The 15,117-nt window shown below is 31.2% G+C and overlaps 1 protein-coding gene and 1 long non-coding RNA gene across 10 annotated transcripts; one reads left to right on the plus strand and one right to left on the minus strand.

Annotated features, from left to right (window-relative positions):
• Positions 1–1,645: 1,645 nt before the first annotated feature.
• LOC145096884 (uncharacterized) lies at positions 1,646–6,400 on the minus strand. Of its 5 annotated transcripts, XR_013704153.1 has the most exons (6): positions 5,948–6,400; positions 2,800–3,037; positions 2,620–2,693; positions 2,323–2,377; positions 2,029–2,241; positions 1,658–1,956 (listed from the first exon to the last, which is right to left on the minus strand). It is a non-coding gene; the product is annotated as an uncharacterized LOC145096884 (long non-coding RNA). The 5 variants fall into 5 exon arrangements; XR_013704154.1 differs by having other exon boundaries at positions 1,646–1,956; positions 2,029–2,511; XR_013704151.1 differs by having other exon boundaries at positions 1,655–1,956; positions 2,323–2,693.
• An 896-nt stretch (positions 6,401–7,296) lies between these two features.
• On the plus strand, positions 7,297–14,443 carry LOC145096885 (phosphatidate phosphatase PAH2-like). 5 transcript variants are annotated; one of them, XM_079034262.1, is made up of 11 exons: positions 7,297–9,572; positions 10,531–10,778; positions 10,868–10,941; positions 11,590–11,674; positions 11,883–11,969; positions 12,059–12,131; positions 12,328–12,371; positions 12,613–12,741; positions 12,836–12,934; positions 13,720–13,800; positions 14,190–14,443. In XM_079034262.1, exons 1-10 carry the CDS (start codon positions 8,120–8,122, stop codon positions 13,771–13,773), a joined length of 2,346 nt encoding a protein of 781 aa, XP_078890388.1. In that variant the 5' UTR covers positions 7,297–8,119; the 3' UTR covers positions 13,774–13,800; positions 14,190–14,443. The 5 variants fall into 5 exon arrangements, with proteins under 5 accessions (XP_078890388.1, XP_078890389.1, XP_078890390.1 ...); XM_079034263.1 differs by lacking the exon at positions 14,190–14,443 and adding an exon at positions 13,952–14,066; XM_079034264.1 differs by lacking the exon at positions 14,190–14,443 and adding an exon at positions 13,956–14,066.
• The last annotated feature ends 674 nt before the right edge of the window (positions 14,444–15,117 follow it).

A 15,117-nucleotide genomic window follows, 5' to 3' on the forward strand; every position in this document is an offset into this window, starting at 1 on the left:
GAGTCTAGCAAGAACTCGACGAGTTTACCTTCAACCATAGCATCAAGACCATCTTCAACCGACTTGTCGAGTTCATCTTCATCATATGAATGTTTCCAGTCTATGACTCGACAAGTTCTATGAACAACTCGTCGAGTCCGTCTTCATGAGTTGGGAGATTGCCTTGGACTCGCCGAGTCTGTTCATACACCCGCCGAGTCCTATGATTTCCAGGTACAAGACAAACCCCTAGCAGGCTGAGTGTTCCCTCCACTCAATGAAAACCATTTCTAGAAGACGTTTTGGGGGAAAAAGCGTCCCGACTCGCCGAGTCACCCAAGTGACTCGCTGAGTCCCTCTTTGTCCAAAAATATACAATCGATTATAATGGGTCTTAACGCGTCAAAACCATAGATATGGCCTCCTAGGGTCCATTTTATACGTAAAGCTTCAAGCTTGATGTACATGCATGGGGCCTTTGGCTCAAAAAGCCATAAAAGGAGGTCTACAAGATGCATGGGGTGTTTATGGCAACAAAGTTGGCACCTTTATGCCATAAAGACCCCCAATAGCCCCATATCCGAAGTGCAACTCTAAGCATATCCACAAAATCTGATTTTGCTTCTCTATACTCATAAAAAGGGTAGAAATAGCCCCAAATCAAAATCTAAGAGATAAATAGTCAAGGTACCAGCTTTTGACCGTGAATGAGCTGAGAATGAAGTAAAACTTCTGGATCTCCTTGCTTCTACTTGAACTCCCAAGCTTCCTTCTTCTTCTCCAACTTCAAACACACACAAAGAGGGCACCACAAGCTCAAGAACACTCAATAATGGTTAGGGTTTCGAGTTAGGGTTTTCTGGAAGTGAGAGGGACGATGGAGGCTCGTTTGGGACAAGTTAAGTTGTTTAAATAGGGTGCAAACCCTAAATATTAGGGTTTTGTCCAAACAGCTCCTACTCGTCGAGTATGTCTCCCGACTCATTGAGTAGGTCACTTAAACCCTCGATCAAAGTCGAGTCTACTCGACGAGTTGTGCCTCCAACTCGCCGAGTCCCAAAGTAAATTGGAACATTACATGAGTTTTAAATACGTACCAGGAACCAGATGTTACAAATCGACATAGACAACAATGTATTCCCTTCTACTAATTTCAAGTTTTGAATGGAATAGGCCATATTACAACCCTAATTCGTTTTATTTAACAATATATATATATATATATATATATATATATATATATATATATATATAACCTTAATTTTGTGTCGGTGGGGTAATGCCCACTCTTGCCCTATATTGGCTACGCCCCTGAATGCACAAATTTAATATAAGATTGGAGATTTGTATAATGCACATTCAGATAAACTAATGTGATTTTGAGAACACGAGGTTAATACACAACTTTAATATAAGCTTGGACGTGTTGAATGCACATTCAGATAAACTAATGTGATACTGGGAACACGAGGTTAATACACAACTTTAATATAAGATTGGAGGTGTGGAATGCACATTCAGATAAACTAATGTGATATTGGGAACGCGAGGTTCTCGGGATCACTTTAATTACCAAGAGACCGTTCATTGTATATTCTGCAGATATACTTCTTTTTCGCTTAACTTTACTGCGCAAAAATATTCTTTCATAACTAAAATAAAATAATAACTTAGTGTTAAAATTGAAAAAAGTAGAAAGTTAATATCTTTTGTGACATTTTTTTTTCAAATTTGACACGTCAACATGCCACATCATCAAAACTGACACGTCATCATGCTATATTAGCAGACAATCAGATGGACCTATAAAATAGTAAGAATTTTAACAAAACGAAAAAACACAATGTCCGACTTGAAAAAAAAAATACTAACAAAATGTCAAAATCAAAATTTTATGTAATTTATGCTAATAGAGGGGAATCATGCACGCCGTTGGCGCTGTGTTCATTTTTTTTCTCTTGTCAGCAAAAACCTCCTCTGATAAAAATCAAAACATTAGTCAACAGAGGGTTATAGAATTATGGAAAAATGTTTGAATTTTATTATTACCTTCGGTACCAGTTGGACAAAAAACGCGGTTGAACTGAAACAAATTTTTTCCATCTTTATGATGTTTTAAAGGATCTAAGACCACTAACAACCCATCTACTCCAATGTAATCAATCACGTTCTTTGTGTCGAGAAACTCGTGATCAAAAGGTGAAAATATATACGAAATTCATTACATGCCAAGGCCATTTGAGCTAGAGGCTCAGATGCAGCCTACAATATATTGGTATAAAAATAATAATGATTTTATAAACTTTTGTTTTTCTTTAAAATTATTTCATGGAAACTAATTACCTGCACATCTCCATGTTCCCAAAGTTGGTTTGTAACAAAGTTGACCACATCCAAGCTGAAGGTAATAAAATTTGGATAAAATAATGAAGTCATAAAAAAAGAAAGGTAAGATAGATTGAATCTTTTAATGTAGTCCCATAAGCCATCAGTTGCAATATCAGGAGTAGCAATAACCAAGTCCCCAAAGAACTGTATGTTGCACCAGATCATAACCCCAATTTTATAATTTATATACAGCACATCATAGCATTGGGCAACGGGTATTTCAGTCATTTACATAAATGAGAGAATGCCTACCGGGATATGATTTTTTCAGACCATCTGCCGTCGGCAACTTCTCAAGCCATTTTGTACCTTCAGACCTCCTCAAGCTAAGAAAAAATTATAAAAACCGTATATATATATATATATATATATATATATATATATATATATATATATATATATATATATATATATATATATATATATATATACCTGCTTGTTGGGCTTTTGTTGAAGCCAAATTATAGTCGTACCCTGTTCTGGATGAAATCACCTCCATCAACATTAACAATCTCAAAATTAATCTCTTACTCTTTCATTCAAGGAAACCAAATCAGTTTCCAAAACAGTCGACAAAATGGGTTTTCCACCTTACAAAACGTATAAACAACCCTTGCCCTTTGAAGACGGGTTAGATAAAATATGGTTGAAAAAAAGTAAATTGTCACCCCTGAAATGATCACAACCAGGGCATCTGGCCAAATAGCAATTAAGGAAAAGAAAATATGTTGTATAATTAGTAATGACCAGAATGTCCTTGTAAGATATTGTCTAATTATTCTATCTTTATTGTTCACCATGTGTTTTCTCGCTTGCATTTCATTTAAGTTTGGTAAGTCTCTCATGTCTACACTATTAGTTACTTTACAGTTTACAATAATAATCTATTCATCTTACATAAATTTTTATTTAACCCTACAGGTTACTATTATTTCTAAACACATATAATTTTTTTATAAAGCGCAACTAAACAAACAGGGTAGAAGGTTAAAAATATGTCATTGAATCCTAATTTTGGTAGTAATCCTAATAAAAAAAAGGGAAATCTCCAATAAAGCCCTAAAATTTTAGCATGGTTTATGTTTTAGTCCTAAACTAATTTTTGTTTACAAAAAAGTCTCAAAAACCAGCAAAAGTTTGCGTTTTGACCCTTTTTGACTTGTTGGAACCGGTAACAAATTAATTTGGGACTATTTCATAAATTGACCCAAAATATTGGGACTTTTCTGCAAAAACAAAAAAATTATGGTTTTTCTGTAAATAAAAACCTTATTATTATTATATTAAAAATATAAATAAGTATACTATTTTTTAAATTTCTTATTATTAATATTGTTAATAATACATATAAATACATTTAAATTGAATATATATATATATATATATATATATATTAAAGACATTTTATAAAGGTGAAGGTTGAGCGGATGGTCATGCTTTAAGCTTTGAAATCATGAATGTCTGTTTGTATATTCTAACTTTGTATACGGTCATTTCACAATTGTTATTATTGTTTTTAATTTAGAATATTAACATTTAACAATTTAAAAGAAGCTACTGATTTTTTAAATTGTTTACAAATAGTAAGCATGTGATATGCGTGTATGTCTTGTGTGTAGGTATTTGAATTACCAACATGTGTGTTGCACTTTTTCATTACTTTATCCTTGTGGTTTTTTTGGAAACATAGCAAATATAGTGTAATAAAGCAAAATAAGTCATATTACTTTCTATTAAATAAGATATTTTAATTAATATTTTTGAATTTTGATATGAGCCACCAATGTAAATATTTATTGTGGATCTGTTGGATTTGAAAAGAAATCATTCTATCTTAAGAAATTTTATATACAATGTGAGAAATCATTTTATCTTTAACTATTTATACATAATTTTACAAATAGATAACTTCTTTTAAATTGTTAAGTGTTAATATTTTGAATTGAAAACAATAATAAAAAATGTGAAATGATCATATACAAAGTGAGGACATACAAACAGATATTCATGATTTCAATGCTTAAAGCATAACCATCACCACCACCTTCACCTTTAAATAATTTCTTTAATATATTTTTTATTTAAGTGTATTTATATGTATTATTAAAAATATTAATAATAATGAATTTAAAAATTAGTATACTTGTTTATATTTTTAATAATAATAATAATAATAATAATAATAATAATAATAATAATAATAATAATAATAATAAGGTTTTTGTTTGCAGAAAAGTCCTAATATTTTTTTCCAGAAAAGTCCCAATATTTTGGGTCATTTTGTGAAATAGTCCCAATATTTTAGGTCAGTTTATGAAATAATCCCAAATTAATTTGTTGTTGGTTCCAACAGGTCAAAAAGGGTCAAAATGCATGCTTTTGCCGGTTTTAGGACTTTTTCGTAAACAAATATTAGTTTAGGACTAAAACGTAAACCGGGCCAAAATTTTAGGACTTTATTGGAGATTTCCCTAAAAAAAAAGATATATCACTGAGACACTCAACTAATCTCAATTATATTCTTCAAAAACATAAAACTAATATTATAAACCTTGAAAAAAACATTCAAGTATATATAAGAACAGAGATTTAATAAAGAAAAGCAAACCAATGTATATTATTCAATGTTTTAAAAACTGGTTTGAACCGGCCGGTCGAACCGGTTGGACCGGGAAACGGAAGAAGGAGCGGTTCAACTATTACCGGTTTTACATTGATTTCTAAACCGGATTGAACCGCCGGTCTTTAGAAAAAACCGGTTGAAAAGGTCAAAATAAATCGGTTGAACCGGTTCAACCGAATAAAAACACATGAAAAAGAACCATTTACATAATAAACTTTAGTGGTTTTTTTTCAAATCTATTTAGTTTTCTCTAAATAAAAACATATGGTAATGTTATAAATTTTTTTGATGGGTTTGTATTCATCAAAAACTATATTTGGTTTCAGTATTATACTTTATTTTCTTTTTAACGTATATGGATTAATGTAAAACACTAAAACTTATGGTAATGTGTTATTTTAATGTATTTGAATTCATCTACAACTTATTTTTATGTGTATTTTTAATGTTTGAATTTATAAATATCAAATTCATGATTTATATATGTATGTATGTGTAGGAAAATAGAAAAAAATACATGAAAAATATAAAAACCGGTTCACCCAGCGGTCGAACCGGTTAAACCGGTTGAACCGGTCACCATACCGGTTGAACTAAAAAACCGGTTTTTAAAACATTGATACTATTGGCTTACACAACATTTGTTATGCCTTTTGTATGAAAACTTCATTTTTCGTAAATAGTCCATGTCTAAACTTCCATAATTGAGCAACTACAAAATGAAGATGGAAAATATTTCATCATTTTAACTTTAACTCACGAAACAAATTCTATATATTTATAAATCCAAATAATCATATGTTTACTATTGCAATTAACTTTTAGATCAATATATTAATAGTTTGAAGCTTGTTGCAAAGTAATTAGACATTGATTTTGGTTTTCTCTACTGACCCACTATAGACTATTAGTTAAAGCTATAATTATAAGGAAATTCCAAACCAATAAAGAATATACCATCAATTTATGGGTATCAATCAAACCATGTAATAACTTCTGCTGATTCGTTGATATAAAAACCCGTGAATTGAGCATCAAAGATAAGTTTGTGGTGATTTTTGGAAACATTCCCCAATTTCTCATATCATGAAATTAGCACAAAAAGAAAAACAAACTGACAGTGGAGACAAGAGAAAACAAAAGCGAGGCTGCAATAGTAAAATGAAAAGTTACACTCGTCATCGCTGCAATCGTCGAACAACACTGGGGACTGCCTTCTCTACTCCACTTTCTCAAACGTTGTTGTTGAGTAGAAATCTTTACAAGCGACGACTCCATAAAGCCATTGATGAGAGAAGATGTAGTTTGCGAGAAGAAGAATAATGAAATAGAAATGGGTATATGATATAAGCGTAAGTGAGGTGGTGGCAACCGCCTTTGAGGAAGAGAAGATAACGATGAGAAATCCTATGGCGGTTTGTGCGAGAAAAGAAAAGTAAGTGAAAAGGGGAACTTTTAACAATTAATAGTAAGTGCTGTGGTAAATATTTAAAACCTTGGAAAATATGTGGCTTAAATACAAATCCTAACAGATTCTCGTTCACCAACCTTTTAACGATTAGTAATATATATAATTTCCTTAAATAACTATTTAAAAATACATTAGTTACCGTCAAGGTTGTAGAACTCGTTACTCAGTATCTGTTCGACGGTACTCAGAGAGTACTCGGATTTGGTATTTCATGTAGAAATATTTTTAAAGAAATTATATATGTCAAAATCATAAGTTGATACAAATATATAAAAAAAAAATTAGATATATGTGAATACATAAAAACTAAAAAACATATAATGGTATCACTTTATGAATAATTACTGAAAAATTTAAGATATATATGTAGTAACAATCACATGTGTGTGTTAAATAATAAATCATTAAGTATATTATACATATTAATCACCAAGTTGGCCGAGTTTTACAACATTGTTCAGTTCAGTAAGGGGCCGATCGCGGAGTACTCAGGATTCTGTAACTCACATCGGTAAGGGGCCGAGTAACAAGTACTCAGAGGAGTATTCGGCTAACTCGACGATTTTACAACACTGATTACCGTACACATCGATATGTTAACACCGAAAAAAAACGGTGATCCTAATAAGACATATTTAGACATCCTATGAATAATTTTTATAAAAAATCAACCTATAATTAACTATTTATAATCAATTTTAATTTATAAAAATATTAACTAGGTGTAGTGATGTCTTTTAGTAAAAAAAAAATTAAAAATAAAAACATTAGATATTACGATCAAATCAAATCATCGGCGTGTTAATTGACCATTATATCCCCAACGCCCCGTCTCCACACCAACTCCAACCTCCATCATTAACTACAATCTGACTCTGTTTCCTACGATTCATCGACATTTTCAAAGAAAAAGAATCGAACGAGCAGAACCCGAATTGCAAAAATTAACCTTTACGCCTTCAACCTTTGTCTCTCTTTAACACGACCATAACTGGGTTTCTCCCTCCAGGCCCAGTATCTCGACTCAGCCCCTTCGTTCCCCATTTTCATTCCTTCTTATTTCAATTTTCATCCATAGATTTGTGGAATATAAGAAGAAGATGAAACAAGAATCGGGAAATACAAGGGATGTGAAGAAGGGAAGGGCTGTCATTTTCTATGACTGTGCCGAAAACCATCATCAATCCGTCATGGGTTTGTGGTACAATCGAATCCTCTGAAAAGAATATGCTTTTCCCCATTTGCCAACTGTGTAATAATTCAATCTATCTGATATTGCTTGTTCTTTATTTTATTTGAAAAAAAAAAAACAATCAATTCCGAATTGTCTACTTGTATCTAAATTTAGCAATTTTTCGTAGTCAAGCTTCCATCTTTGATTCCAATTACAGTTCGCTAGAGGCGCTTTTCTGGTTTTTAATTGAAACGTCTAGAGTTCGGAATCAGCTTCGCATTTCGTGTGGGGAATCAATAAGGTATCCCCAAAATTTGATCTTATTTAGTTTGGTCGCCTACTGGTCGAGGAATTTGGACAATCGGGGTTTACTGGAAACAACCGTTTACAAGATTTCGCGTCTTGTTTCAAATCTCTTCAAATTGATGACGAGATTTTAGTGAAATTGGGCGTGTGAATCTTGAACCTTTCAATTTAGGGAAGCATGTATGCTGTAGGGAAATTAAGTAGCTATATCAGTCAAGGGGTTTACACTGTTTCAGGCCCTTTTCATCCATTTGGTGGCGCTGTTGACATGGTTGTTGTTCAACAACAAGATGGTAGCTTGAAATCATCTCCTTGGTATGTTCGATTTGGGAAATTTCAAGGGGTTTTGAAAGCAAAAGAGCGAGTTGTTGACATTAATGTTAATGGGGTTGATGTGGGTTTCAATATGTATTTAGATCCAAGAGGGGAGGCTTACTTTCTCAGAGAGATTGATTCAGAGGAGGAAGTAGTAGAACCAGTTTCATCTCATTCAGTTTCATCACATTCTTCCATGTGTGAAGAAATAGATGGGAAAAACCATGAAAAGATCACAGTCAAGTCCAAAAGTATGAATTATGATTATGATGATTCTAATTCGGTTGATGGTAAGGTTTTGGGTAGGAATAACTCTAAAAGGTCTAGGATTTTAGGGTTTGTTCTTGGGAGAAGATCGATGAATGAACACATTTTGTCAAAGGAAGAAAATGATTCAAATGTTGGTAGAATGACAATGGAGGGTGAGATTGCAGCCGATTTGTTGGAGATGAATTGGTCAACCAATTTTTCATCAAGAAGTAACATGAACGATTGTAATAAAGAATCAAGAAAAGATAATGGGGAAATGGAAATCACTGGTGGAAGATTGGAAGGGAGTTTGGTTTTACATGAACAACACTTTGTAAATAAGCCAGAGACTTCCATTGTTGATAAAGAGATTCAAGAAGAAGAAAGTGTTTCTAAAGAGTGTTCAAGAACTCGATTGGATGATGAAAATGGTGCAGAAATGGATTTAATAAATGGTGAAGGGCCTTTAAAGATTGTGACAAAAGTTGCATCTAATGAAGAAGGAGATGCTTCTGTAGTTGTTTCATGTAGTACATTTGAAGTAAACGAATCAAATGAAATTTCTCCACCATTGGAATCCGAATTCCAAGATGTTAATGGTGATTCCATTGTAATACAAGAAGTATCCGAACAAATTGTGGAAGAACAATTTATCTTTAGTGATGTTGAAGATTCAAAACCGAGTTTCAACAACACCGAGCTAAAAGTCAATCCTCCACCAGTCAAAATCCATCAAGAACAATCGAAAGGTGAGAATAAAGTGGTGAAGGGGAACATTAAAAGGTATAGAAGTAATGTTGATATTCCTATGAATCGTGAAATTACAAAAGAGGAAATTGGGATGCAATCGAAATCACTTCCAAACATGTGGTCTCATTTTGATGATCCAATTCAAGATAATCATGAGGATTCACAATTTTATTCTCCTGTTAATAAATTTAGATCATCGAATTGGGATTTGGTTAGGGAAGATGCTTCAAGGATCATAAAAGCAAATTTGGAGAAAGAGTTATCACAAAATCCAGACACATTGACAAAGGATCTTAAAGATGGTGACATTGCAAATGGTAAGAGATTGTTTCTTGCATTTTATGTTTAAATCAAGAAAATAGACTTTAGAAATCACTTATTCGGTTACTCTACATATACATATATTTTGATAATTGATATCAAGAACACTAACAATTTTCAATGCAATTTCATTGATTTGTGTTGTATAGAAATATAGAATCCTACTTTCATTTCTTAATATTACATTATTGTACTATGAAAAATGAGTTAATCTCAAAAAAAGACCTTATATTTTGTGTTTTTTTTTGGATTAAACCTCAAATTTATTTTTTGCCTTAAAAGACATTGTATTTTTTTTCATTTTTCCCGAAAAGCCCTCAACTTTGTATTTTTTTTCCCGAAAAAACCCTCAACCTTCTAAATGCTTCCAAATAAACCCTCAACTTTTAAGCTTTTCTCGAAAAAAACCCACATTTTACAATTTTTTTTGGAAAAAAAACGACTGAAAGGGCCAGATCGGAAAAAATGAAAAAATACAAGGTCTTTTTCATGCAAAAAATAAATTTGAGGTTTCATCTGGAAAAAACAAAAAATATAAGGTCTTTTTTTGAGATTAACCCTTGAAAAATGTACCCAATTTTAGCAATGTTGTCATCCATATACAAAGGAATTTTCATAGTAGAATGCTAAAATTGGGTTATTATTTTTTTTTTTCAAACTAAAACGTCTAGATAAGAAATATATGTGAAATACAGTGCTTTAATATTAAGTGGTGAAGTGAAATTTAGGATCAATGATGATACAAAACTAGTGAGGACAAGATTGTAAAAAGGTCATACTTAATGTAGAAAGACTCATTTCTCTAACTTTCTCTATTAAGTCATTCTTTCTGTATTCCTTCAAAAAGAAACACACACGTATAGATTAAGTTTTGTTCACATCAAATCCATTAAGTAAAAAAGAAACAGAGTTTATTGTAGTCATCAAGATTTGAAGAGGAAATTGTATGTGTAGGTGGTGGAAGTTGGAGTCTATGGCCATTTAGAAGAATGGGAAGTAGAAACGTTTCTCCAAAAGAACAAATCACTAAAAAAGATTCAGATATTGACATTATACCTGATTCAGAAGCATCTACACCAAGTTCAAATAAGCATACAAGATCACTTACTCCAACATCTGAGCAATTAGCTTCTTTGAATTTATCAGAAGGGAAAAACACAGTAACCTTCACATTTTCAACATCAGTTTTAGGGCCTCAAAAGGTTAACAAAACTTCCTCTAATTTGTTTTTTTCTTTTTTTTTTTTTTTGTATCTTGTTTTTATAGCTTACTTGATGTATATGTGTCTCAGGTAGATGCTAGCATTTATTTGTGGAGGTGGGATACTCGTATTGTCATCTCAGATGTTGATGGAACAATTACAAAGTAAGATTTTTTTTTTTTTTTTTTGAAGATAAAGTTGGATAATTGTGGTGTGTTTAGTTTATATTTAGCCAATGATTAATTGTTATTATCACTTGCACATTGATATTTAAGAAAGAGTTGCTTTGTAGTTTGTAGTTGATGGAAAAAAGTTAGGTAAGTACTCTGTTGTAACAAGCTCAAATGAGGTAAAATACCTAAATTACCCCTCCACTAATAAGATGCTCGTTATTTTGCTAAGTTTCCCATATTACCCCTTTCTTTAAATTGTGAAATGTTGGAGCATGATTGCCTCTTATAAAACCATATTAATATTTAAGGGGAAACTGCATAGAAAAGTATTGCAATTTACTGAATCTTGTATGGTGTGTTTGAAAATGCATATAGTTTAGGGACTGTTTGGCTGTTTCCATAAACTTGTGGACCTATCTTGCAAATTCATCCGAGTAATTCTTTGTTAGTTCTTATGTTTATAGCATCAATTTTAACAATTTTTTCATTTCAAGTGCTATGCCACTAACAAATCTGAAAAACTTAAAATCATATATGTACACACAACAATTGAATTAAATTATCTGTAGAGCATTAGAATTTGGAAATTATTTTTTCATTTAAATCTTAAATAAAAACACATGTGCTCCTTTCTTACAGATCTGATGTTCTTGGACAATTTATGCCCTTGGTTGGAAGAGATTGGTCTCATATTGGTGTAACACATCTATTTTCAGGGATTAAGGTTTGTTGTAAAAATTAAAAATTGCAATATTCGACTCATTTGTAGTTTTAATATAAGTATTTTGACTATTATATGCTCTAATCATGACAAATAAGAGAATCTTGAGGACTAAAATTAATACTATCAAGTTGTTTTTTTTTTTTCTATATTTTGTTAAAAAGAAACATCACTTTTTTTTTTCAATATATGAATTGTTTTCATGTTGTAGGAAAATGGATATCAAATGCTTTATTTAAGTGCTCGGGCAATTTCTCAAGCATCAATCACTAGACAATTCTTGTTCAACCTAAAACAGGTTTAATAAAGATTAATTCTTTATTTTCCATAAAAGGAGAATTATTATTATTATTATTTTTGGCGAATTAACAAATAATTAATTTGTAGGATGGAAAGGCTTTGCCAGATGGGCCTGTTGTTATTTCTCCTGATGGACTTTTTCCTTCTCTTTTTCGTGAAGGTAATGTTTTAATATAATATAATCTTGTTTTTTTTTTTTTTTTTTTTTTTTTTTTTTTTTATATAATCTTGTATTGAGATCACTTTTGGTTTAAAAAAGTAGATAGATTGACTATTGTGCCCATGTGGGATGTTACTGTTAAGTCTCATAACTCCTATGAATGGGTATCTAAAATTACTTTACTACCCTTTTGCAGTTATAAGAAGAGCTCCACACGAATTCAAAATTGCTTGCTTGGAGGTGAGTATGTATATATAAACAAAGAAATTCGACACATAATTTCGGAAATCGTTTGACTATTTGTCAAATGTCTAAAATACCCTTTTAATAAAGATAAGAATAGAAGAAGCTTGTGAAAGTAAATTAAATATTAGTTTCATACAAACAAATTTTCATGGGACAAAAGGAGTTGTGTTTCTTCATTAATGGTTCATGTTAAATGACAAAAATGACCCTCATAGCTATTATTTCGGATCCTCAGGATATCAAGGCATGTTTTCCATCCGATAGGAATCCATTCTATGCTGGCTTTGGAAACCGAGATACAGACGAATTTAGTTATGTCAAAGTTGGAATACCAAAGGGAAAAATCTTCATAATCAATCCTAAGGTTACATAAAAACATTAATAATTATGTTCTTAGCATTCGTTAAATTCAACAATCATAAGTTAAAATTATAATTTTTGTATTTTGGAGTTTATAGGGAGAGGTTGTAGTGAACCGATGCATCGACTCAAAATCATATGCTTCACTTCATGCTCTTGTCAATGGCATTTTCCCTCCAATATCTGTGCATGAAGAGGTTTGAATTTCTACAACTTGTCTTTATGATTCACTCCATTGTTGTGTTTATTTTTGACTTAATGAAACACTTAATGGGTTAATTACTTAATATGTAAAATCATACATAGTTGTTTCCTTATGACATAATGTAGAAAGAATGAGTTTAAGGGGTTAAGCCAAAAAAACGTGGCTTAATGTATAAAGAAACTAACCCTTTACCTATTTGTCCTTTTTCTTTTTCGAGGGTGTTTGGGATTCCATTTAAAAACAACTTATTCACTTTTTGAAAAGTCAATAAGTCAAAAAAAGTGTTTGGCGATATGAAGAGGACTTTTAAAATAATTTCTTCAAAAAGGAGATTTCAATAAGTTGAGGTTTCTAACTTTTCAGAACTCCTTATAACTTGTTGGGTTGTAAAAGACAATATTACCCTAAAATACCACTTAAAACATGTATAAGCTAAGTGAAAAAACTTTTCAACAAAACAACTTTTTGACTTGTTAACTTTTTCCCCCCACAAAAGCTATAATCCAAATGCTTTTTTAAAAACTCTTTTTTGCCTAAAAGTCCTCTCAAGTTAAAGTTGATAACTAATATAAAATTATTCTTTTTGGAAATGTAAGGGTAAAATGGTCATTTAATCTCATACAGACAATTTATTCGATGTAGAAAAGAAACAAAACTTATGTATACAACACTTTATCCAGACAAACATCATTACCCATAAAATATTTCCAAGAAAGAAACCCTAAATTTATGATACATTTTCTTTAGCAGTGTTTAATTTGTTGTGTTTGTTTGTAGGAGGATTATAACTCATGGAACTTCTGGAAACTTCCACCTCCAAACATGGAGTAACTTGAGATAAAAGACATCCACAAGAATGTAATTAAACACTTCCTTTTTCCACTTCACTAGAATCACACACAAATAGAATCATTCAAAGTAGAAGAAACACATCGAACCGAAATTGCCACCACTATTGAAAAAGTTTTTTTTTTTTTTTTTTTTTTTTGTTTTTTTTTTTTTTGTGTAGGCAGACATTGGAATTATTTTCATTTATATAAATTCAAAACACAAATCACATATATGTTTCACAACTCTTTATTTACTAAAAAAAAAGAGTAAAGAGATCGTTTTCAAGTGCATAATCATCATGCATGGGTCATTTAGTCATTTTGGTACCCAATTCCTTATGTGCAAACTTCAAACCTCATCAAACATCTCTTAAATTCTTTGATTGTGAGTTGTAGTTTGATTTCTTGAAAGAACAGATGATGAGATGAGAGATGTGAAGGAGTTGCTGCAAATTTGTAGTAAGAATGTAAGATAATTGGAATTCTTGATATATGTTCAACTATTCTTCCACCTTGTTTCTTTTTCTGTACAACCACTGAATCTTTTAATGGCTGAAAAGCTTGAGCTTTGAAAAGATTTAAAGGAAGAAGGCAGTGCATTAGGCTTTTTAGAATGTTACATGTATATGAACTATAGTTTAAATTTGAATGAACTAATGTTGTAAGTGATAGATTGAAGAGTACTAAAATTAGTTACTACTTTTATTTGAAAAATAAGATTGAAAGTCAAAATATAACAAGGTGATATCTATTTTCTCATTATTTTAATGGTAAAATACATGAGACAAATATTTCTTCTTTTCGTAACATTATATTTTTGTAACCCCAATTGATCTTTTATAGTAAAGGAAAACACATAGTGTAAGTCTCGCACCTATGACATCTAAATAAACAATGCTACATGCCAATCTCTAAACCAATCAAATTTGCTAAATCGACTTTAATTCATCTAACAAAGAATTGAGTATTTCTAATGTCAGTGGTTGAGAAACCAACCAAAGAAATGAAATGACAGTCCATAATTTTAAAGGTTAAATACAAGAAATGTCAATATATTTTTTCCCTTATTATATACTTTCATATTTTCTTATTACAACAAGTACTTCCAAATTAATTTTCATCATGTCATTGTATTTTGAAAAAAATACTTCATATATAAATAGGCAATCTGTTGATTTGAATTACGATGACATGACATAATTTAATAGCTTTTGTTAGCCAGTGAGCCAATGCTTTATTTGTTATTGTGTAAAATGCTATTTGGATACTCTTTCCTTCAACGCTTATTCCTTTTTTTTTTTTTTTTTATCATCATCTTAAGCTATTACGTTTTGAAATATTTTGA

Source organism: Lactuca serriola, chromosome 4 (genome assembly GCF_051521515.1).
Source record: "Lactuca serriola cultivar US96UC23 chromosome 4, Lser_US96UC23_V15, whole genome shotgun sequence".
NCBI lineage: Eukaryota > Viridiplantae > Streptophyta > Magnoliopsida > Asterales > Asteraceae > Lactuca > Lactuca serriola.

What these genes read in the sequence shown, in the direction of transcription:
- LOC145096885 (XM_079034262.1), top strand. Translation starts at nt 8,120, where the DNA reads ATGTATGCTGTAGGGAAATTAAGTAGCTATATCAGTCAAGGGGTTTAC. An exon ending in TCTTGTTCAACCTAAAACAG is followed by an intron (nt 11,970 to 12,058) that starts GTTTAATAAAGA and finishes ATTAATTTGTAG; the next exon opens with GATGGAAAGGCTTTGCCAGA. An exon ending in CAATATCTGTGCATGAAGAG is followed by an intron (nt 12,935 to 13,719) that starts GTTTGAATTTCT and finishes GTTTGTTTGTAG; the next exon opens with GAGGATTATAACTCATGGAA.